The sequence below is a fragment of the Rousettus aegyptiacus genome, unplaced genomic scaffold (genome assembly GCF_014176215.1).
Source record: "Rousettus aegyptiacus isolate mRouAeg1 unplaced genomic scaffold, mRouAeg1.p scaffold_m13_p_11, whole genome shotgun sequence".
In the NCBI taxonomy this organism is placed as follows: domain Eukaryota; kingdom Metazoa; phylum Chordata; class Mammalia; order Chiroptera; family Pteropodidae; genus Rousettus; species Rousettus aegyptiacus.
Window position 1 is genome coordinate 57,459,512 of NW_023416286.1, and position 25,483 is coordinate 57,484,994.

General features: G+C 40.0%; 1 protein-coding gene across 2 annotated transcripts in view; it reads right to left on the bottom strand.

The window, feature by feature from the left end:
- The window catches only part of UBAC2 (UBA domain containing 2), a 153,281-nt gene that overhangs the window by 9,985 nt on the left and 117,813 nt on the right, over positions 1 to 25,483 (bottom strand). For both annotated transcript variants that reach the window (XM_016123172.2, XM_016123171.2), the window contains one exon: positions 4,908 to 5,030. In XM_016123172.2, coding sequence (XP_015978658.2) covers positions 4,908 to 5,030 — 123 coding nt within the window. The remainder of the gene's footprint in view (positions 1 to 4,907; positions 5,031 to 25,483) is intronic.

Below are 25,483 nucleotides of genomic sequence, written 5' to 3' on the forward strand. Positions count from 1 at the left end.
CATGCAAATCACTAGACCAATATCCAACTCACTGCAATTCAGAGCAGAAGCACAAAATGTACTTCAAAATAAACACATATTAGTGAGGAAATTGTTTTTATAAGGTGAGTATTTTGAAGACAGTGGGGAGGATTCCAGAGATGGGAAGAGACCTCACTGAGATTAAGATTCTCTTATACTAAATACATTTGGCTTTTTATCAGCTAAGATTGAAAGTGTCTTGAGTGTCTCTTAAGCCACTGGATATTTCAGAGGACATGAATGGGAGCCACACTATGGGTTTCACATATTATAAACATACCAAGTGGTAGCAAGTCTCTTTTGAGCAAGTTTTGTCAGCACCTGAACTGCAACATGTTTCCTGAGCAAGGGTGGAAGAAATTACATACATGGTTATGCTCATAACATAGCTTTTCTTCCATGTCTAGTCCACCCTCCAGGGAAACTCAATGATACAATTCCCTGTTTAAAACCTTGTCACGGTTCCTTAATGCCTATAGCATAAAGCAAAAGTCCACACACCACCCAAAGCCATCGCAGAGACTGTCCTGCCCCTCCCCAGTCAGTGCCGCTGGCCCCTGGTCACCCTCTATTCCAATCTTGCCCACCTCTGCTGCCCCAAATTGGATGCACTTTTCCCCAAGCCACATCTTTACAAATGCCACGGCTCCTGACCCTCCCGGCACTGGTTCTCCTTTCTCGGTTTCAGTAGCACTGGAACATTTCTACAGTTGACAGGAGCTGTCTCCTTGCCTGGCTCCCTGCTCTGGGCTCTGTGTCACCACCTTGAGGGCAGGTAACTGGCTTTATTTATCTCCGTATTTCAAGAATCTAGCCCAGTGGTTACCCCTGCAGAGAAGACAGCTAGTAACTGTTAGCTGACTAAAAGGCAGGACAGATGTGAATGAAAGAAAGAAAGGTGAAATCTGTAACAGCGCACATTTATCTTCCTTTTGTTAAGTCCCAGCTTTGCATTTAGTCTTGTCTAAGTTCTTTGTCCAATTTTACCTGTGTCCTATTAAGCATAAACTGAAAGGCCGTTTTCTATGCTTGGGAAGGACTCTTAAGAGACAAACTTGGTTTTACCCCCTTCCATTAAAAAAAAGTATGAAGCCAGTATGACAAAATTTCATTACTTGTTAATTTTGAGTACAGGTATAGTATAAAAATCTCTGATTAAAGGAAAAAAAAAAGAGGGAAATGGAATTTTATACACACATATGCATACACTCACACATATACTTATTTTTAAGATAGTAGAAATTCGAGTACATTCGATTATTAAAAAGTCATTGGATGACATCTGGTTTTGGCATATTCTTAAAAAGGGGTTGGGGAAACATCTGCAAGGGGTGATCACTGACAAAGGAGCTGGGGGGTTGTCTGCTCATTGAAAAATAGTAGGAGTAGATTATGAACTGAAAATCCAGAACCTTGACAGTAGCAAAAGTACGAAAGGTGGCAAAAAACTTCTGTGGCTGTATGTTAGACTACTACTAGACTTAATAAAGGATATACATTCCTTCTTAGGATATCCTTTGTTTTCAAAATGGATAAAATACATTTCCTATCTTAAACGACTCACTAAAATTCCTGAAGTATCTGTTTACATCAGAAAAAACTCAAATAATCATTTCTACTTCTCTTGGTTTAGAAAATTACTAAGCCTCTTAATGCATTAATATTACATGACTCATATTTAAAAAAAAAGTTTGGCACATTTAGTTGAAAAATTAAGCATAAAAATGTTTTGCTAATTTGAGGTATCTTAATGCATTACTAACAAATATTATTTTAGATAATGTCTAGCCTCAACAAAGTAATCAAGAGATTATACAGAACTATAAATTTCTGTTACTGTAAATTTCTTGAGGGCAAGAACAATATCTTTTCTATCTTTTACAGTCTCTCCGGCACTACCGAGAGTCTACATAATAAATAACACCAGGGAGGACTCTGTGTCTTCACGCAGTGATGGTCTATAATGGTCATTTTCAGGATAATTAAGGAACACAAAAACAAGATTGAGAGAATCGGTGAATAAGGAAGCATATATTAAAAATGACCTTTCACGTGTTATATCTTTTCATAACACAGCATGGAAGAAGTAAATGCTGTCTCCAACTGACACTGACGAACTGTTAACCTCACTGCTGTTATTCTGGGAGGATCAAGGAAAATGATTCATTATAAAACCTTAAAGACTTCAATTGCACACATTCTCCTGTTATCTTATTTTTTTTTACAAAGTGCCGAAACTAAGAACTATTTAACCTTTAAATACCTCACATGGTTAACGGCTGTTCCGTGAGGAATGTGACCCAAAAGTTCTATGAAGTAAACAGTAATAGACCAGAACTCTATTTCCTTTCACCTGAATTTGAGAGTAATGGCTTACTTTTTAATCTGTTACCATAAATATCTTACAATTGCCAAGTTATTGAGCTTTACTTTCTTATTGTGGGGATAAGATTTTTCTAGAAATTCTCTAATGGAAGTGAGACCTATGGTTCCTTAATGTGCTGCTCCACCTCTCAGTCTGAAGTGAGCGGCTGCAAGGGCAAGGGGCTGGATCAATCCATCAGGCGCAGTTGACTGGTTTGTTTCAAAAGCATTTCTCGTGGCCTAATCCAGGGTGGCAGTGGAAGCCCTGACCAGGGACCCATGTTGAGTTCCAGGAAAAGTTGAGGACACAGTTTTGCTGCAGAGACTGGGTGACTTGCGTCTGAGTGGGATTTGTTCACTCTGGGGACAGGGATGGAGATGATGGAGATGATGATGGTCCTGGGTGGTGTGACCAATTGTGAAATGCTGATCTTAATTTGCTTTTGTGAGAAGAAAGCATCATATATGGAAGGAAATTAATGAGTGTTATTATTGCAATGCTCTAAACTCACTTTTATAGATTTAAAACTGTAGTTTGAAATAATTTCAAACTTACAGAAAAATTTCAATAATTGTACCAAGAACCCTTGATTACTCATCAGACTCACCAGCTGTTATTTTAACACAGTTGCTTTCTCACTTGTCTATACACACACTCTCACACTTCACGTCCCCTGAACCACTTGAGATTGATGTGCATACATCCGTTTACGCCTTAATATTTAATTTTCTCGGAACCAGGATATTCTTTCCTAACCACAGTCAATATAGCAGTATAGATACCAAATCTAGAAATTTAACATTAGTAGAAAATGATTAATTAATGTGCAAGTCCAATTCCAGTTTCATCAACTGACTCTAAAATATCCTTTCAATATTTTCCAGTATAGAATCCATTCCCGGATCATGTATGACATTAATTAGCATGCCTCCCTAAGTCTCCTTCAATCTGGAACAATTTGTGACATCAGTATTGTTGAAGAATACAGGTCAGATACAGAACATCTCTCAAATGGGGATTGTCTGTGTTTCCTTTATAAGAAAAGTTATGCATTTTTGATTGTCACATGACTGATGTGTTCTTTTCAGGGCATGCCCACATGTTCTTTGTTCTATTATTGGTTATGTTAATTCTGGTAACTGGGTTAAGCTGGTGTCCAATTTCTCCACTGCATAGTTACCATTTTCCTTTTGTACTCATTAAGTAACTTGTGGGGAGAGACTTTGAAATTAGATAAAAAATCCTGTTCTTCATACAATGATTTTTTTCCTGAACTGGTTTTTATTTTGATAGTTGCAAAACTGTGATTTTCTATAACTATCATTCTTTCTATATTTACTACTTTATGTTCTACTAAAAGGAAAAGCATTTCCCTTGCCTTTGTGGATGTATGTACTCATATAAATATTTATTTATCTAGTAATATCACTATGAGCTCACGGAACCCCCTCCTCATTCCCATGGATTATATTATAGTACTGTCCTTATTTATTTTGATGCTCAAATCTAATGTGTCAGATTTGGCCAGTGGGACCACCTTATGCTGAACTTCCTTAATTCCTTGCATAAGGTGGTCCAAGTTCATCTTGCGCCTTCCTTATCCTGGACCTGGGACTCACCATTCCTCTAAAGAGGCTGGTTTCTACTAGTGGGCAAAATATTTAGAAAGTAGATCTAGGAACTAAGTGTGCTCAGTGCTCCTGGGATGCCATTACTTCTGATTCCTTTTGGTTGACAGAGCTAAGATACATGTACATACACACATCCTTATTAAGTCTTATTATGAGTTTATGCTGATGTCTCTAATTCCTATCCAACCATACAGGGTTCTTCCTTGCCTTTCCCTGTTCTATATTTTTGTTTTCCTTCTTCAACAGTAAGATCTACCTACTTGCTCATTTGCTCAAATCTATAATACACACAGCACAATTTCAGAATTGCTGTACACTATGAAAAATAAACTTAGAAGAATTTAAGATTTCTTTGCAGTTCTTTAAAACAAAGGGTATATTATGTCCAAAAGTTACAGAAATTAATTCCCCCATATGATTATGTTATTCATTTACAATACAGTTGGATCACTCATTTCTGTTTCTTTTTAGTTTTACGTTTGTCCTTACCAATTTGCTTTTTTGAATACGTAAAACATTAACTTGATTCTGAAAGTCAAAACCATACTAAATGTATACCCAGAAAAGCACCGCTCTCTCCCCATCCATCCGCCTCCTCTTCTCCTACCTCTTGTAGGGAACCACTTCCAATAGTTTCTTGTAATATGAAGTGTTATAGATTTTAAAATAAGTGATTACAATGTATTCGTTTTCAAACTATGTCTTCCTCCAACTCATGAGACCCACAGGAGCCAATAAAGGCCCAAAGTGTCTACCAGTGCTATAGGTGGCAGTTTAACTGTTATTAAAATCTTTGTGTTTGTACGTTCAATATCTTTCAGATCTTGTTCACCAAAACTGTTTGAAGTTGGAAGCATTGGTTTAGGATGGGTACAGGTGTTACTGATTACCTGTTCCTCAGAAACCTCTAGAGGAGGGGGTGCTTGCTGTTCAGATCGTCGACCATCCTGATAGTTTATGTTTCGTCGCTGACGTAAAGGAGGGAAAAGACGATTCCAATTGATCATTCCTCCCTAAAAAGAGATCAATACATAACGATCAGACACAGAAGGGGTAGAACTATCAAAATGCTTGGGCGAGCTTTCTCTTGCAATGTAGTCACATCTATAGACTGAGAAATAAAATGTCATATTGATCTGCTGTATGCAAGCAACCCCAATCCTAAAGTATCACGCCATCCTTCAATCGATAGGATACAATTGGTAGCCTACAGTAGGTGCACAGGGAGAAAAGAAGGAATGGGTACTGGCAAAGTTATTTGTTCATTTTGGCTCTTGAAGACAGAGAAGAAGATAAAGATATTCCTAAGCTCAGCCCCTCCCTGTCCCCACTGGTCCTGTCCCATTCCCACTGACTATGAAGCTCAGGGCTTTGCCAGGTGTGACAGGAAAGAAGACTATGGAGAGGAGGCAAATTCACTTCCAGCACCCAGAAACTTAGAGCTTCCTTCAGCAGCTCTACAAAATGCTTTTCTCCTTCTTTATCCTCCTGTTCTTCCTCCTTTTCTTCCTTTTATTCAAGTAAATTCTAAGCATGCTCAGTGGAGGGATACTGCAGGTGAAGATAAAATCCAGATTGAGAGACGGGCTAGAGAATTGGTAGGTAAACCTTAAACCCAGGGACAAGAGGTTCAGAAGTAAGGATCAGAACTATCCTCTTGAGTGGCTCTATGGATAACTTAAGATTGATGGTAATCTCTTGCTTATTCTATGGTATCAATAAAAAAACAAAAACAAAAACAAAACCCACCACATGAAGAACATATGCGCTGCATGATGCTTTTAAAGAAATCCATGTTTCAAGCTAAATGCTGGGTAAATTTAAAAAAATATTTCATAGCTGAACATAAAAGGAAGAAACAGAGGTCCCGAGGTGCCAAAAACGAGCTCTGGAAATCTGCGGCATGAGCAAGCAAGCTGCCGAGGACAGGGCTGTAAGAACGAGCACATGCTGCTACCTCGGAACCGCTTGGGTTGTGCCACCTATTTGGGTTCAGGCAGTGAAACACTGGGTCTGAAAGAGGTAGTCACTTTGAGCTCATTACCCACGTACAGGCAGAACTCTCAAATGGCAGCACACTCACTGAAAGAGAGAATGAGAAAATACAAACCTAAAAGCTGACTTTTCTCAGGGAGAAAGCAGGAATCTGGGTTTGCCTGAGAAGTGAGAAATGAGAAATTTGGGGTTCAATTTACACTACGTATGTGCTCAAAGGACCCACTAAAAACTACATAAAAATTGGTTTTGGGATGGAGATGGATATATGTAAGGAGGCAAGCACAAGTAAATGTAAAAGTACTCTGGAGAGACACTCTTACTCTGGGATTACATGGGATTTATAGATAAAACTCTGGTAGGAAAAGACTCAGAACCAAAAACCCATTAGGAATAAATTCATCGTAAGCAAGAGTCAGTGTGTACGACAAATAGGATTAGATCCCCAAGAACTTAAATTTATAACAATCTGAAAACCATAAAATAAGAATTTTTGAAGTGATCAAGATACTTAAAGAACAAAAAGAACAATAATTATAAAAAAATTTTGAAAAAACTTAGGGAAATTAAAAATAAAGACATTATGCAAAATTCTTCTGGAGAAATACTGGCAGAAGTATATTAAAATACATTAGTGATCACAATAAATATATATGGACAAATTCACCAGCTGAAAGGTTGAGATTCCCATTTCTGAAATCCCTCCCATCCTACCCCCAGCCCCAACACAGACAAACCTAAAATATAAAGATATAGACAAGTTGAGGTAAAGAGATGGAAAAAGAAGAATCGGAAAAGTATTGACCAAAGTAAGCTGATGTTGCTATATTAATGTCAAATAAATAAACCTCAAGGGCAAAAAGGGTATTATTAGGGATGAAATCAGTAGGACACATTGATAGTATTTATACAGAATACAACAGAATCAAAATATAGAATGCAAAAATTAGTAGAACTATAAAAGAACTGGAAACACTCAGATATATATTTAATTTTTAGCATATCTTGATAGATCAAGCAGACAAAAATTAATAATATTATAGATCACAAATAAGTTTGCCTAAATGGATGCATATAATCTGTATACAATATTTAGTGAATATACATTCTTTTCCATTATACATAAAATATTTATAAAAAGTGACTGTGCACTAAGTCCTATATAAAGTGTCCACAAATACTAAAACATAAAAATCAGACTATATTCTCTGACCACAATGTGATTAGCTTAGAAATCAATATCAAAATTATATCTAATATAAAGTAAAAATTCACACAATTGGAAATAAAAAAATGGGTAAAAATCATAATGGAAATTAGAAAAACATCTAAAAGTTAATAAAATTGAGACTATTACCTATTAATGCTTGTGGGATGTAATTAAGTAGTTGATATAATTTTAAAATATGGAGCTTAAAGAAAATTAAGGCTGCAAATTAAAGAATTAAGTACATTGAATTTAAGAAGTTCGAAAAGTAAAAATCTAAAGAAATTAGAAATAAGCAGAATGTTGAAAGCAAATGTTAATAAAGGGAAAACAAATAGAGGAAATCAACAAAACCCAAGGTTTGTTGTTTTAAAAAATTGAATAAAATGGATAAATCTGGTAAGCTGAATGAAAAAAGAAAGATACATAGATAAAATCAGGAATAATACAAGGGTGATAATGCAGATTTTAAAAATTTATAAGAATACATTATTCATACCAATAAGTTTGATGTGACAGAATTTTCTAGAAAAATATACCTTATGAAAACTTACTTCAGAAGAAACAGAAGTTGGTAATCATATTTGAAAACCGTTCAGGAGCATCTACCAAAGCTGAACATTTGGGTTTACCTCAGCAATTACACTTCTGGACAACCTTTAATGAGTTGTTATCTTATCCAAATTGTTCTAGAGAACAGCAAAAGAAGGAAAGCTCTCCACCTAAGGTTTTGAGGCTAGTATAACGTTTCTTACAAAACTAGACAGGCCATTATGAGAAGAAAAATTTATAGAACAATTTTTCATTTATGTATAGATGCAAAAATTCTAAATAAAATATTAGTAAACTCAATCTAACAATATTAAAAAAATCATCGTATTTGGTATGTTGCATTCTATTAAGATTTATCTCATGAATCTTAGAAAATATAGTAATGTAACTCACACATTAACAGATTAAAGGAGAAAAACCAAATGCTCATTCAATAGATGTGAAACGATTTGATAAAACTTAGTGCTGATTCATGAAGAGATAAGAATGCCTATACTACCTATTGCATTCAACACAAGTATAGCATAATGAGGACAAAACTACCAAATACAAAAGAAAATGAAGAAGGAGGGAAAGGGAGAAACAAATTATCCACATGTTTACTGTCTATCTAGAAAATGAGAATAAGAGTACAAGATAAAAAAACGTAATAACAACATTCCTCTACTATGATCATTTAGAAAACGTAAGTGCAAAAAAATTACTATTTACAAACAGAAACAAAAACTATTAAATACTTAGGAATTAAATATAAAAAAAGATCTGCAAGTTCTCTATGGAGCAAATGATAAACTCGATTGGAGAATATCGGAAGATCTAAGTGAGTGAAAAGCATCAGCACATTCTTGCCTGGGAAGATCTGATACTATAATCTATCCACACACTTCCAATTCCAGTCTGTAGCAAAGACCACTGGTTGACTTTCAATATCCATATTCCCTTTTTTAAAAAATATGAATATTTTGGGGTGACACATGGCTACTACATTGCTCAGCTTCCTACTATGTGGACTCAGTGGTATGTAAGCAGAAAGAGAGTGTGAGAGAATGTGGGACTCTGGCTACAGATATGGAAAAAGATAAAATTAGATCTTTACTGCATGCCACAGGCAAAAAGAAGAGAACTTAAATGCAGGTGTGTACCCTTCCTTGTTACTTCCTCCTCCTTCCTGGAGCTCAGGCAGCTAGCCTGGGCAGTGAGGTGGAAGCTCTGGGGTGAGGGCAAAGCAGTAGCCAAAGAAAAGGAGCCCAGTAACTTAATGACGCTGCCCCACCAGGCCAGGGCTGTCAATGTCTGTACTTCTTTTACATGAGAGACAGACTTCTACCTTGTTTAAATTTCGTTATTTTGTGTTTTCTGTCATATGGAGTTAAACCTATTCCTAATGGCTATATACTCAAATTTCAAAAGTGTGTGTGTGTGTTTTGGTGGATTAGACAAGTTGAAGTTAAGGGTCAAAAGCAGACAGGAATCTTTTGAAGAAGTATAACAAGGGAGGTTTTTCTCTATCACTTATTAGGACTTACTGTTTGACTGCAGTAATTAAAGTAGAATGGTATTAGCGCATGATAGGCAAGCAGTGCAGAGAAACTAGAAAGTCAAAAACTCAAAAGTAAATGTGAGTACTTGGTATATATGATAGAGGAGGCATTACAAGTCAGCAGGGAAAGAACAGACAGTACTGGAATAACTGGCTACAGATATGGAAAAAGATAAAATTAGATCTTTACTGCATGCCACATGCAAAAATAAATTTATTTGAAAATAAACTCCATAGGATTAAAGACGAAATGTGGAAATCTAACTTGTTAAAAAATTTTAGAAGAAATAAGAGAATATTCTTTATGTCCCTGGGATAGAAAAGGGTTTCTAAAATGAAAATATAAAAAAATCATAAAGAGGCAGATGGCTAAAAATCATTACAAGTAAAAACTTTTGTAAGACTAAAAAAAGGAACTGAGTTGTAGGACAAAGTATAGATTAAGAGAAAATATTTGCAACATGTAACTGACTAAAAATATCTAGACTATATAAAGAAAAGTTATAAATCAATGAGAAAAAATAAATGATTGAAGAGAAAGAGGATAATGTATATGAAGAGACAATTTACAGAAGAGGAAACCCTGAGTCAATAAATAGAAGATGTTCAACCTCACTTGCAGTAGAAAATGTAAATTAAAACGGCAATAACTAATTTCATACCTACAAGACTGGCAAAAATAAAAAGTCTAACAATACTAAGTATGGGCATGATCTGAAGGAAATGGGAACTCAATTGATGAGTGTATAAATTAGCACGACCATTTTGGACAGCAATGTGTCAAAATCTTGTAAAACTGAGGATGCTGTATGGCCCAGCAATTTCATCTCCAGGATATGTATGAGGATGCTCTGTGAAGCACTGTTTTTAATACTAAGTAAGAAAATGTAAAAAAATTCGACCGTCCCTAGAGAAACAAATAAGTGGTTTTATTATATAAAAGATTATTATAGAAACAGCCAGAACCTAGATGTACATGAACAAATCTCAAAAATACAATGTTGAATGAACAAAGAAAGTTGTATAGGAATATGTATATGTAATATCATTTATGTAAATGTTAAAAATACTCAAAACAATAGTGTACTATTTAATTTATGGATATATACAGTGGTGATTTGCCCCTTCACCCCAGGGAATACTGGCAATGCATGGAGGCATTTTTGGTTATCTTGTGTGTGGGGGGTTGGAAGGTGGGGGATAGGATGGTGGTACTACTGGCATCTAGTGAGTGGAGGTCAGGGATGCTGCTAAGCATCCTTGGATACACAGGACAGACTTACAACAAAGAATGGCAGGGACCAAAATGTCCATAGTGTCTAGGCTGAGAAACCATGATACATACACATGTGGTAATATGCAAACATGAATAGACATTAGACATGACACACCAGCTAAGGACAGTGGGAAGGGGAATGAACCTTTGAATCTGTAACATTTTATTTCTTCAAAGAGAGTGAGAGTGAAAGAGTAGGCAAAACAAAACCCCAATTTCTCTACTCCTGTGATGGTAGAAAAGTGCTTAAAAAGCAGAAAGTTACAGAAGCTCTAGGTTCTAGGATGTTTTGACACTCTTCTGCTCTTTATGTAGGCTTAAATATGAGCCTCTACAAACAGGAAACATTTCCTTCACTTTGTCTTCTTCAAAAGCAATAACCACATATTTAAAAGAGGAAAAAGGAAACAGCTTACATTTTGAATAGCCGTTTTATAAAGTATCTGTTATTAGTTGGTAAAGGAGATTTTCAAATAAAACAGAATTTCTTGTGAGAATAAAGAAACACTAATTTTCCAACAGAGAGCGGTAAATGTTTTTAACATTTTATCAAGCAGAAGTTACATGGAACTCCACCTCTAAAGGCTTTGACAGGTTTCTGAGTGGCTACACTGAGAAGCTGGGGCAGAAGAGCTCTCTAGTGGCTTTCTAGGGGCTCACAGCTCACATGGGAGGGCCTAGTCTTGCTCATGTGATGCTCAAGATCTTCTGGGGGGGAAGGCAAGGCATGCAGAAATGGAACAATCAGAACATGGAAAGGTAGTATATATTGAAGAAGGAAGCTATGCGGCATCTGTAGGGCTAGACATGTTCAGAGTGGGCCCTGACCAACCATAGCCAGATCATGGAGGTAAAGCACAGAGAGGATGGGCACTTAGCTGAATTTTAGAGGATGAGGATGATTTCAGCAATGGAGAGGAGAACCCGGCATTTTTGTCAACCCGTTCTAAGACAGAGGATCGAAATGGGGCTATACTATTTCAAGGGTCAAAGCAATGCTAAGGAGTAATGGTAGAGGAACACAAAGATAGAGGAAGCAGAATGACAGAGCAGTCTCTAGAGCTAGAATACCTGGGTTCAAATCCCAGCTCTGCCATTTACTGTGTGACCTTAGGCGTTAGTTTAAAAAAAAATCTTCTCTGAGCCTGTTTTCTCATCTGTAAGATGAGAATAATAACTACACTCACCTCAAAAAGATATTATGAGAAATAAATGAGTTAATACACGTCGAGCATTTAAAACAGAGCTTAAAAACTTCTAAGCGCTTATTATATATTAGCTATTACTATCTAATATTTGCATTATGCCTTACAGTGTTGTTTCTTGTCTTTCCAACTCAACTACAGGATCCGGGAGGGCTATGATGGGGGTAGAATCTGTTAAGCACTTCCCAGGTGGCCAGCGCAGCTCTAAGTGCAGCCTGAGCTGATTCCGCAGCCAAGGAGGGGTTCCGTCAGAAAGCGAAACAGAGAACAATTACAGAGCGGGCACTGTGGATGTGACTGCTTAGAACAAACATTTTTTCCAAAAGTATCCTCATCTTATTTTAAAAAGGATACTCACTGGAAAGAAAATCAACTTTTATTTTTGATCTTTGGTGATTTGAAAGCCTTTATCAGTGCTGGATTTTTAAGTGTAAGACAGGCAGACAGGGCCACTCCACTGCACTGTCTGTGGCTGTCTGCGAACCATGTTGGAAGATTCTGGGGGTGGGTGTGGGTTCTTCAGAAATGAGTGATAAGATTGTTTAGTGATGCCCGCCTTAGGCACAGAGGTGAGGTGGCACCTATATAATGAATTACTAACCTTGCTACGGATTATGGTTTTCCATTACTTTTCACATTGTGGCACAGACAGAAAAAGATATATTTGCGTGACACACATGACAGCCAAAGCTGCTTGCAACCACTTGGCAGCTTCTGGCTGTTCCCGGCTGCCCTAAGGGCTGAGGGGCTCCGTATCTCAGCCCCTCTGTGACTATGACACAGTGGTCAGGAAGTTCTACCCAGACCCTATGGAAACACCTAAAACTTTAATGTGAGCAGTTTACAATGGGGATGACCCACAGTGGAGTTCAAGGGCGGCAAAAATACAGATTGTTTCAGTTTTACCAGTTACGGTAAAATCGGCAGAATTGAGTGTCTACTAATTTACGCAATGGTTCCTTAAGCAATGATGCTAGAAAGAGAATTAAGCCAATGTTCTCTGCTTTCTAGAAGCTCATGGTCTGGTATTGTAACCATTAAAAAGCTTTTTTTCCTTTTTCTTCCAAGTTACAATAACATCCTTTGCTTGATCCAATGGAGCCTCCTCAGTTCTCTGCCTGACTCCTGGCAGCCCTACTGCCCCCCTCCTCCTTGACATCCTTGTCTTAACTTCTGTGGTACCACTCTTTCTTAGTCTGAGAGCCCTCTGGTCATGCCTTCTTGGTGCCCCTCAGAGCTACCTTCTCCTACTCATCCTTTCAATGCTGGTGTTCCCTAAGGCACTGTTGAGGATTATTTCTCTTCTCTTTCCACGTTCTGCCATGCATTCCTAGGGCTTTAGTTACCATGCATGTGGTGGAGACTCCTAGACCCCTTTCTTCAGTCCAGGTGCTGCACCTCAGAGCCACATAACCGGCTGTCTCCCGGACATTTCTGCTTAGATGTTCCAGATATCTAAAGTGGAACATGTCCCAAACCAAACTCATCTTCAATCCCATATCCTTCCTGTGTCCTTAGTCTTTGGGAATGATATCAGCATCCATCCACTGCATAAGCTGGATCACCAGGCTCTGTTAATTATAACTCCTAAATAGCTTTGTAATCCATCCATTTCTTTCTACCCTCACTCTCACTGCCCTATTTTAGACCACCGGTAAGGGCGGAAGTGGCTTCAGAGTGGTGTTGCTAAGATACAAATCATATCATATCACTCCTCTACTTAAAAACCCTTCAATAGGTCTCCATTGCCTTTTTATTAATCTTAAAATACTTATTAATTCATTAATAGCAATCACAAACTCATTACTTGCTAAGAATTCTTTCTAAAACAGAGTAAGAATTAATGAAAAGAAAGTCATTGTTTTCTATTTTTGCCAATCTTTTTAATGTCTGACTTAATAGAAGATAGTTGGACTTTCAGATCTGCTTCTGCATTCAATTCTGTTAGATGTTACTTTGGCTTTTGAAGTGCATTAAAAAAAAAAACTAGCCACACACTGATATATAGCTAGAAGAAAAAAAAAGCACAGTACATTAAGAGTCTTTTCAGATAATTGCAGATATTCTTCTTTGATGCTACTCAAGTCCTCACTGCTATTAGGATACGATCTGAATTTCACATTATGGTTTGCCCGTTTACCACTTCAACAGTTGTTCTCAGCACTCCGCTCTCACCTTCTAGACTCCGTCATGGGAGCCCTCACTAACCCTCCCAGTCCGGGGTTTGAGGCTTCTCTTCTGCGCTCTCTACCTCACTGCACCTCTTCAAGGGCAGCATTTACTTAGTACTTCAGTTACACGTTGGCTAGTTGGAATGTCACAGCAAGCTGTGAGCTCCACGAGGGTCAAGACTATCCATCTCGCCCTTGTTTGTGGACTTAGCTTCGTGTGCCACCTGGCATATGAAAGTACATAAGAAATATGCACCGAATGAATAAACGAATAAACAAATACACAGTAAAGCAAAATGCTGAGTTAAGTTCTACGGAATTTTCTTCAGCAAGGGCTCTGGGGTTAGTTCTAACATGGAGACCTAAGTGGTAGGTTAATATTGAATGTTGGGATGGAAGGGGTGGGACAGGCTGAAGCAAAGCAGCTCAGAGAAAAAAGCAGATGGCTAATACGTTCTTTACGGACAGGAGCCACCATCTCCCTCTAATACAGAAACAAGTAGCTACACAAAACCATTGCTGAGGGCGGTGCCAGTAAAAGTACGGATGGTGACCCGCCATACAAGAAGGTATCTGTGATCCACTGTACTGCTTCCACGTGCTCTTGGGAAGCTGCAGACTACGACGTGGATATGAATATGCTTAGCTTCGTTCATCTGTCCCCCTTGTGCAGTGTGCTGTACTGGGGCTAGGTAAAGAGGGCTGTGACACACAGAGAAGTGACTAATATCCTACAGCTCTGAAAGGGCTTAGCCGAGTTAAAAAAACCAAGGTACATGAGAAACAAAACAAAAGGTACTTAGGATGTCGCATGTAATTCAGGACTAAGTGAGAGTTCCGTTATTAGACTTAGAACGAATAATAAGCAATACAATACAGAGGAAAGAAATATTATTGGAGGTTGCTGTCATCAGCAATAGTTTCATGACAGAACTAGAAAACAAAACAAAACAAACCCAGTACCACTGCTACACACAAACTAGCAATACATTCATTCACCACGTGGATAAAAGGGAGGGACAATTATGAAGCTCAGAATAAATCCTATTACATATTTGGAAAACAATTCATTGGTAACGCCTTAAAATATGAGTAAAAGCACTCTGGAGTCTGAATCTAACCATGTCATGTAAAGGGCCACAACCTTACATTTGTACAGTATTATAAAAACAGTATATTATTTTATCTTTTGGGGCTACTTAGCAGCAGGCAGTCTTAGCAGGACTTAAGCAAAATCCCAGGCTTGTTTTACAGCTGTTTCACTTTTTCTTTGTGGTTTACCCTACTGACCAGTTTTGCAGGCTCAGATACTTTATATCACACCATTTTTTTTTTTTTTTCTCAGCAAAACAGAAAGCAGTTTCCATGGTAATAGGATCAGGAGATGAAATGCATCATTTTGCTCAGATTTTAGGGCCTTTGGCTTGGGAGGTAAGAGTTTCCGATGGCACTGCTGCTCTCTGTCACACCTCTTCTTCCTCTTTCTTGCTCTGGTCGGCTAGCACTCTGGAGGCTACGGCCTGGCCCATCCATTTCATTCTCGGGCTGGGAGGCCAGGGCTACGGTTGCCGGTACAGGGACTGAGCTGGGGTGGCAGTGGGGGGACGGGGGTGAGGAGGCATCTAGAGAGTCTATTAGGTAGCTATGCAACAGCCTAGGATCCAACTCAGCAGCCTGACTACTGCTGCTCCCTGCAAGGAACACCTCAACGGGCGTGTGAGACAACAGATGTGTGTCCTCAGTCTTGTGTTTTGAATGATGACTTTTCTCTTGAGAGGCCTGACACCCTGCCACAGCTGATCTTACTTCTCCTGAGACGGGGCACAATTTTAACAACAGGCTAAATTACTTTCAGCTTTAGCTGCAAACTCAAGAGACACATGTATTTTCCGGTTGTTTCAACAAATCACCTGGTCAATTCCTATTGTGGGAGTCAGAGTGAAGTAGGGGAAAAGACTATGAAAAGAACAATACTATTCAGTTTTGGCTTCACTCTTCACCCTGGCAAGAGACTCTAGTAAACTGTTCCGGCTGCCTGCCCTTCGGGGTGAGGGACTGCCTCACTGAGCCATACACTGAGTGTTCACATCTGTTGTTATGAAAGGCTGGCTGACGAAACACTCTTCTCTAATGAGGGCCCTTTCATCCAAGGAGAGTCAGGATCAAAGATGTCCTCACCTTTTTGGGGGGGTTTGTTTTTGATTTTGGTAGGGAATGGACTGCTGAACCTTTTTTCCTGAGGAGGTGGAGGTGAGGGGTGGTGTGAGAGAGACAGCAGGCTCCCACGGACCCAGCCTCTGGACACCTGGCATAGGAAGATGACACCTATCTCTTGCTTTAAGGCTTTTTCACTATCTTGATTTGATTTACATGCTCATGGACACTGAACACAAGCCATGGTAGGAACCGTACGGGACAAGAACCCCGGTACCGTTTCCTTGAAAATATGAGTGAAAGTATCTTTACTGTGTTATATCTTTTGTTTCCCCCTTCTTTATCTGCCACCTTTTTGGTCATTCCCCCGCCCCCCCCCCCCTCAACTTTAGCTGGATACAAAAGTCAAAATTAAAATTAGGTCTGGTACTTGTCACTGGTATGTGTTCTGATTGAAGAAGAGCTGAAACTCGCTATTAAAAATGGAACCGGGGATTACTCAAGATTTCCCTCCTCCCACACAGACATCATCCATTTTCACGTCTTCAGTGATTGCCCCTCATTCCCTTGTCCTTTGACAAGCACTGACCAGGGTGGACAGCAACCTCCCTGTCTAAGGTTAGGTTAGCACTGCCTGGGGACTCTGGGACACGAGCCTCTCCTTTGTACATAAAATCCAGCCAGTTCTGAAGTGCCACTGATTTTCTCTTTGAAGAGGGACTACCACTGAGATTAAAGTCGACAGCCTCTGGGATGACATCACCGACACTAACGTTGCCCAGTCCAATCTGTACACTGCTGCATGTGAGTCTTCATTTTAATAAGCCCGTTCGCAAAGCCACTGCCCTCACCTGAAAATCCTTCTGCACCGTATCTATTCTGTCCCATTTTGAAGGTCCTCCAAGACCAGCCCCATCCTAAATTATTTCTTACCTCTCTCCTGCATGTTCCTTCTACTCAGTGTCCCTCACCAACTGCAGACTATGTCTGTTCAGATTGACACTGGTCTAGATAACCTCCATTTCATACACTCCTGTACTACTCTACTCATAAATACTACCTGCATTGATCAAGGATCTCTAATGAGCTATGACCACTTCAAGTCACCCCACACCCTTACTCGAACTGCAGCGGTAGCCAGTTTATGAATGAGGAAGGCAGATCGGGAGAAGTGGGGTGCTGTACCACTGCCTCTCACAGCCCGAAGCCCATGCTCTGAACCACAGACTGTGCCTGCACCCCCCACCCCTATCCCTTGAGAATCCACGTTCAACATGCATGCATATATCACCATCACTTAAAAGTAGGATTTAAAAAAAAATCTCAGTATTGCTAATGTGTGCTCTTATCTCGGGCATGAGATCATGACTCACGACTCTGGAAATTCCTGGGTTCCTGCTGTTTTATTCACAAAGCCACGCCTGTTACCCACAGCATTAGGCGGCAGGGTCTGAACCTGGGGTTGATTCCATGAAATTCAAGGCTTCTCAAGATGATTAGAAGGATTTTTCCTGAGGAACTCACAGGTACCCCAGTGGTCGGTCCTGCTCTAGAATTGTTTTCTGGTTTTGAAAACCCATAAGGATAGCTTTTTGGGGGAAGAAAAATAATCATGAGGAACGATTTTTCTAATATACCCCTGTTTAACATTATGTCTGCTTCAGGGTACCTCACAATTCATTCACAGTTTAATAAAGTGATTAATAAATGACAAAATGTGAAAAGGATTAGGATTGCTTATCACTTCTTATCTTCTCTCCAAAATACCCAGTACACCATCACGGTTACCTGTTTTTTTAAATACCATGAGATTGTGCCACACTCTTCTTTCTCATGAAGTCACCAAGGTAGAATGGAAAATAGAAATGATTCTCACGAGGTCACTTAATGAGTCAGTCTTGGAAAGGGATTAGAATTTAGATTGATCCTTTCTGTTCTGAATTTTGTCAACAAGATCTGTATGATCAACTGCAGAGCACCAAAAATATAACTGTAGTTTCTGCAAGGAGGTACAGATTGAGATAAACAGCTTACCTTTAATTTCACTTGAAAATAGAGTTCTTGCATCTAATTTTCATGTAGTTTGCAGATTTTTATCAGCTAAGCCCTATTAACTTTTCCATACCTGATACTATAAAGTCATAAAAGAACTAGCTTTAACTGATAGATTGCTTTGTTGACAAGGCAGTGCAGCAACTTGACGAGAACACTTTTTAAAACAAATTACACCAAAAAGTGAAAGAGCAAAGCTAAAAAGGAAAAGTGCTGAGAAGCATGCCTCATGCTTGTGTGCTGTTTTTAAGGTTGCTTGGGTTAATACAAGCCGAGAACTTGCTCCCTTTGGATTCAAGCTGGACCCCTTTGCTATTACACACACACACACACACACACACACACACACACACACACACACACACACACGTAAAGGTATATAGTTTTCTAGGCTGTACTCAGAATGTTCTTCCTCCAGATACTATTTCTTAACCCTCAATGGCTGGGCTAGATGCATATTCTAGAAAAGGGCTCATTGCATTTTACTTTAACTGCCTCTTTTCATTCTCAGCTCAGAGAGAGGAAGGATCGTGCTGTCTTGTTCCTTGTGGTACACTCCAGAGCCTGACCAGACATTAAATATGTTGTATGGAAAGGATGTTAATGGAAATTATTTATTGATGAGTCAAAGAGGTGAGTAATAAGTTACCCAGAGACCTAGTCAGATGAAAGGACAATGATAGAAGCTGGTTTGATAGGGTGGCACCTGACAGCATTAAGGTCTACTAGGGGAGTCTTGGTATTTAAACACGTTGAGGGATAATCGCACGTGCTGTAACATGGATGGACCTTAAAAACATGATGCTAAGTGAAGGAATCCAGTCACAAAGAATCAGCATATGGTTCCATTTATATGAAATGTCCAGAATAGGCAAATTTTATAACAGAAAATAGATTAGTGATTGCAAAGGGCTGGGGGTGGTGGTGGTAGGAGGATTGGGAAGTGATTGCTGATGGGTACAGTTTCTTTTTTGGTAATAAAATGTCCTAAAATTCAATGGGGTGATGGTTGTACAACTCTGTGCCTATAATAAGAATCACTAAAGTATATACTTTATGTAGGTAAATCATATGCTATCTGAATTCTAACTCAGAAAAGCTAGTAAAAGACCTTAAAAATATGCTGAGAACCTGAGAACTTTTGATACACTAAAAAATATTTTAGTAAATTAAAGATACTTGATTAATGATAGAAACTCTAATGATCTGCAAGGCAGGTATGACCCATCACAATAATGCATATGTTAGATGTTACCTAACAACTGTTGCTGGAGTGGATGAAGAAACAATTTTCACAGCCACAAAATGTTGCTGAGAGAGGGTGAGAGAATAAATACAGCTAACTCAATTCAACCAATGCTGAGAAAATAACTGAGACGCATGTGTGAATAAAGGCGAGCTGCTGCAGGCAACTTCTTTTCCTGCAGGTCGAACAGATAGCTCAGTGACAATCATCCAGGAAACACTGGGCAGCCCGAGGAAGTGAAGAGGTAATCAAAGAATTAGCACCACTGACTTCATTGCTTTGTTGACAAAATTCCTACTTGGTTTCTACTAAGCATGATGCATTCATAATTGGCTTCACCTTAATTCTATTTCAAAAGTTGATGGAGATTTTAGAGAAATACCTATTGGGAAGTTTTATCACCAAGTTTATGTTGTGGTATATACAGGCATACCTCAGAGATATCATAGAGTTGGCTCCAGACAACCATAATAAAACAAGTATCACAATAAAGCAAGTCGTTATCTTTTCGCTGGTGGAGGGTCTTAAATTCAATTAGTAAAAAATGTAACATTTGTGAAGTGCAGTAAAACAAGGTATGTCTGTAACATCATTACCATCAACCAACAGAGAAAATGGTGGTCACACAAATAAAAGATGACCAAAACACAGAGAGAATTCAGAGTTACTGGTAAAAAATTGCTTTGAAAGCCGCTGGCTACATAATCTTCTAGAGCGGGGGCCTGACAAAGTTTTTCTATAAAAGGTCAGATGGTAAATGTTTAGGTTTTGAAAACCAACAGGCAAAATCAAAGATATTATATAGGTACTTAAAGAACCACTGAAAATGTAAAAACCATTCTTAGCTTCAGGTTTCATGGGCCAGAGCTTACTGACCCTCGTTCTAAAGGTTACACATTTTTAAGAGTACTAACTATCAGGTTAGCTTTTAAATCAGGACTCTCTCAAACTTCCTGAGAGCCAGAAAACAGATGCCCAATGTGATCATAATAACTAATATTTGAAAGAGCTTTCCAGTATATAATTTTCTATAGATTATTTTATCTTTATGACAGACAACCCTATTAGCTAGACTGTGTGAAGATCTCCCTGTCAACCCAGGGTTGACCCCTTAACTTCAAATTCCTTGCTCTTTTCTTTTATATCCTGTTGCTTTTCTATTGTGAGCATATGGTTTCTTCCATTATGACTAGAAAAAAGAGGGAAATATGTGCTGAGAAGCTGTGGAGACTCACACAGCAACCCCATTGTCCAGATGTTCATTATAATAGGGGATTTCAACGACTGCTCTGGCGGTTAGAAAGCAGAGGCTCTGCGCAGCAGAGCCTTTGACTGTGGCCGTTTACCATCAGGCAGTGATCAAGCTCCACCTCACTACCTCGAATAACCTAAAAACACCGAGAATTCTTATCATCTCCCAACTGGTCTTTTTTCTCTAGTATTGCCTTTTCAACTGGTCTTCATATTATGGCCAAAGTAATGTTTCTTAAAAACACGTCTAATTTAGTCTCCTACTTAAAGGTTTCACTGACTCACCACCTCTTGCAGGACAAAGGACAAAACAACTCTCAGTATGGCCTAAGACTCCCTATGTCCTGGTCTCGGCTTTCTCCCCAGCCTCCTCCCTAAGGAAACCCTGAGCTTAGGCAAATATCATTACTTGCTTTTCCCACAGCTGTTTGGAGCCCCTGTGCTTTTCCCACAAGTCTCCCTAGGCCTGAAAGGCCTACCTCAAGGTTGGCCCCTTTGAGATTCCCCTCAACCACACAGGGCTTTGCTGCGCCCCTCAGGAAGAACTGGGACTCTCGTTCTGCTGCATACAAACTCCAATAGAAACCCAGCACTTCGTGTTGACTCATCTATCTTCCCCTAATGAGCTGTGACCTTCTTGAAGGTCAGGTCAGTGTCACTTATTTTCCCAGGGCTGCGCACTGCAGCAGAACTGAGAGACATAAATAAGTAAAGCACCCAGCTCCTGTCCTTCAAGAGCCCATAATACCACTTGATGAATGAATAAAACACAACCCATGCAAAGTTATGTAATGGCCTCGGAAGTGGAAAAAACAACCCGCAGCTGCAAGTTCCAAAATGACTCTGAGATGTCACCAACCATGGAGCCAGCAAAACTCAGGGGAAGAAGGCTGAATCTGAGAGCAAGAAGTTATTGAGAGTAAAGTTAAAGTGTATCTAACACACTGCCCCTATATAAATTTCCAGAAGAACAGGTAAACCAAGTGTGTGGAGGGAGATGAGAAACAGAAATAAGAAACCGTAGCATTATGTAGTAAACTCCGCTTTTATCACTGTGGATCCATCAGGCAACTACCTAAGAGCTTTTGAGTAGTAATTACTGTGAAAGTGCCCACAAAGCTCACGTTACTGTGCTTGACAGTGAACTTCAGGGCCCTGTACACTGACCCTGACAGCGTTCTGGTCTCGGGCTCCAGATGAAACAAAGTCCACAGAGGCGACAGACACACTGTTCGTTGTCCTGTAGAGCCATGCAATTTGTACATGCTACACGGCATATTCAATACGCTTTCAGTAGGCTAACGTCGTTGTTTTAAAGAACACAGACGCGACCACCAGTGATGTCCTAGAATGAGGCTGGCTGATCGGAAGACGAGTGGTGCCTATGCCTGCTCCACGTCCAGTTCCACGCACTACTTCTTACTGTGCTGCACTCCCACCGAAACGCCTTTCAAAGTGAACTGCTTCTTGCTGAAGCTACTCGCTTTTACTTGGTCATCGTCTCATCCTGGCATTTTTGGGGCGTGGGACAGTGGCATCTGAATGTGAACACCCACTTTCCCACTCTTTCTGAAACAGTCTATTCTCCAGGCTCCCTTATCCCTGAATTCTCCTGGTTTTCTCCTTCCCCGCCTTGGAATTCCTTTTCTTCCTCCTCTTTGCACTCGTTAAACATGGGTCTTGGGCTGTCTTTAATGGTTTGCTTCATACCTGTCCTCTCAGAGGATATTTGTACTTTCCAGCCCTGATTTTCATCTGGCCTCCTCTGCACATTAAGTAGCTTTGTAAATAGTTATTGAATACATAGTCATTAATTCCCCAAATATTTGAGTTCCTGCTGTGTGCCAAACATTGTTCACATATTAGAGATACAAAGAAAAAGTCTCCATCCACCTCAAGACACACTACTGGTCGAGACAGGGAAGTAAATCAATAGTGACGGGCAGGAGGGTGAGCGCCAGGAGACATCCAGCGGCTGGCTATAGGAACAGAGAGGGGATCAGACCTGACCGAGAGGCTAGAAAAGGCTTCCCAGAGGAGTGATATTTGAAAGGATTACTGAAGAGTGGAGAAGAAAGAGATAGACAAGCAAAAGCTGTGTGTGGGGGGCAAATATAATTACTTGTTTTTCCCATAGCTGTTTGGAGCCCCTGTATTTTTCCCACAGGTTTCCCTAGGCCTGAAATGCCTACCTCAATGTCGTGTTGGCCAGTGGTGAGGAGATGGTATCGGGGAGAAAAGGGCAGATGTGCAGGCAAGGAATAAGAAACAATGGCCTCCGGTAAACTGCAAATGTGTGTTTCAGCATGTACAGCCTGAGGGCTGTACATAGAGCCAGAGGAGATGTGGCTAAAGAGCAAAAAGGGGTTTGTGTAATGACTTTTAACTACCTTGAAAGCTAGAGGACTTCTGAAGGATTTTAGCAGAAGTGAAACAATCATATTTGTGTTTTCAGTGATCACTCTGGGGGCTGAACTATGGGGTAGAGTGGGAAGAGGGAGGCAGTTATGACAAGATGTTAGGTAAGAGGTGACTGTATAAATCCAGGTAAGTGGTGATGACGGCCTGAACTGAGTAGGATAAAGAGAGAGGGAATGACAGATTTATATCAAAAAGGAAGATGCTATGGGACTTCATTGCGGGGAGGGTGACAGGGATATGGATGCACAAGAGGGAAAAGTCTAGGTAAAGCCGCGACTTTCTGGTTTGGGCCTTTGGGTAGATAATGGTGCTTTTCATCAAGGTAAGGAGTGGGAAGAAATTTAGCAAAGAAATGGTAAATTTCAAGTGCCTGGGGAACGTTCACATGGAGATGTCCAGTAGGTAGTAGAATATTTAGGTCTGGACCCCAGGAGGGAGGGAGGTCTTGTCCATAGATCTAAATCTGGGAGCCATGAGCTTATTGGTAGAGATGAGAGTGACAGATTGGGTGGGTCACCTGCGGGGAGTGTCTAGGGCGAGCAGCTCAGCAAGTGGAGCAAGGAGCGGACCTTGGGAAACAACACAGTTAAGGAGTAAACAGAAGCTCAATAAAAAGACACTGTTGTTCTTGCCAGGCACCCATACTGCCGAGAGCTAAATTTCAAAAGTCGCCTTCTACTTGTGTCTTCCTCTGCGATCTCTTCCTTCTCCCACCCATCTTAAACAGTGCAACAAGACAAATTTGTCTATTTTGAGATCACTGTCCTACCTTTATTAGCAACTAAACCATTTTTCAGTGCTCCAGTGTCAAAACTCCAATCAATTGTCGGGTTTAAAAATACCTCCCTCTATCACAGTTGCTGTATTATTTTCCATTTCTCATGACTATCCTACCACACTTCAAACGGGTCTCCTTGAGTTCCTTTCTTCTCAGGGCTCTTTCTCATTTCCACACTTCCTTCACTCTTGCTGGTCCTCTCCTCTGGAAGAATCTGCCTTGTCCTCTCCACCCATCCAAATCCTGCCCATCCTTAGTCCCCAAAACATTTTTTCAGTGTATCAGTCCATGCTGATGGCGCTCCTCTCGGTATCTCCCTGCCCTGGTACTCTGGTCAGTATTTCAGTGTTTTTGGATATTTATTTAATTGAAGCATATCTGAACCAGCTTCCTGAAGCTGACCGCAAACTCATTAGGGAAAAGGACATGGTTTTCATTTCTTTGTGCCACAGAGTACCAATCAGCCCTGAGCAGAGTGTTTTAGGTATCCACTGTCAGACTGACTGTTGACCCCGCAGCCAGATGAGGATCACAGGAGGGTATGTGGCAGCAAGCACTAAGCAGTTTCCAGGTGGTGACATGAAATACAACAGAAAGAAGGCAAAAAAATTATAAAGGAAGACACTGAAATGAGACGTTAGCATTATTTTGGAATGCCTGAAATTACAAACTGCAGACAGATCATCTAATGTACAGTAATTAGTAACTGGAAGACTTTCTGACCAAATAAACTATGGGTTCTATGAAAAACATCTGACCATCAAGTTTTTAAACAAATAATAGATTTATTTTAAATGCAATAACAGAATTTGAGGATGCCAATAATAAAAGTTACAAAGACATTAAAACAAACAAAAAGCTATTTAAAAACATAGAAAGACAGAAGCACAAGTTCTACCTTTGGGTTAAACAGTTAATTTGACTGAACATGGCACTGAGTTTTCTGCCTGCTAAAGCCCAAAAAAAAAAAAAGAAAAAAAAAGATCATCAAGGAGCTCTCCTTAACGGCAGGTGGCATGATGAAGGCCTGGGGCAGGATATCTAAGTCCCAGTCCTGCACTCTCACTAGCAGCTGTGTGTCCCTGGGTAAGCCAGCACTCCCAAGCCTCAGGGGACACAAAGGCAATAGCTCTTATCTCTCAAGGCCCATGCTCTAATAAAGGAGGGACCCCAGTAAGCCTAGGACTAAAGAAATCGTGTGCTCTTCACTCTCCAGCAGATCAGTCAACATAAAGCCTCTGGCAAGAGTCGAAGGGCTGGGATTCTGAACCTCAGACTACCGGAGGTGAGGCCAACCTCAGAAAGTGGAGGAGACTGCCAAGTGGTGGGTACAGCCACGGGCCAAAGGGCATTGCTTCACAGTTGCCCAGCTGGCATGTATGCTCCAGGAGGGCAGGGATTTGGGTCTATTTTATTCATTGATGCTTGGGCTGTGCAACCTGCAGGTCCTACAGTATTCAAAGTATCTGTGGTGGGGAAAGAAACTGTGGAGTCTGCAGCAAGCCACAAGGGAACAACCATGATCTACATCCCTAGGGTCCTGGGGCAAAGGTGTACACACACAGCAGAGAATTATACAATTTGAAAAACCGCTGCTGGACCCCAGGGAGGGGAAGTG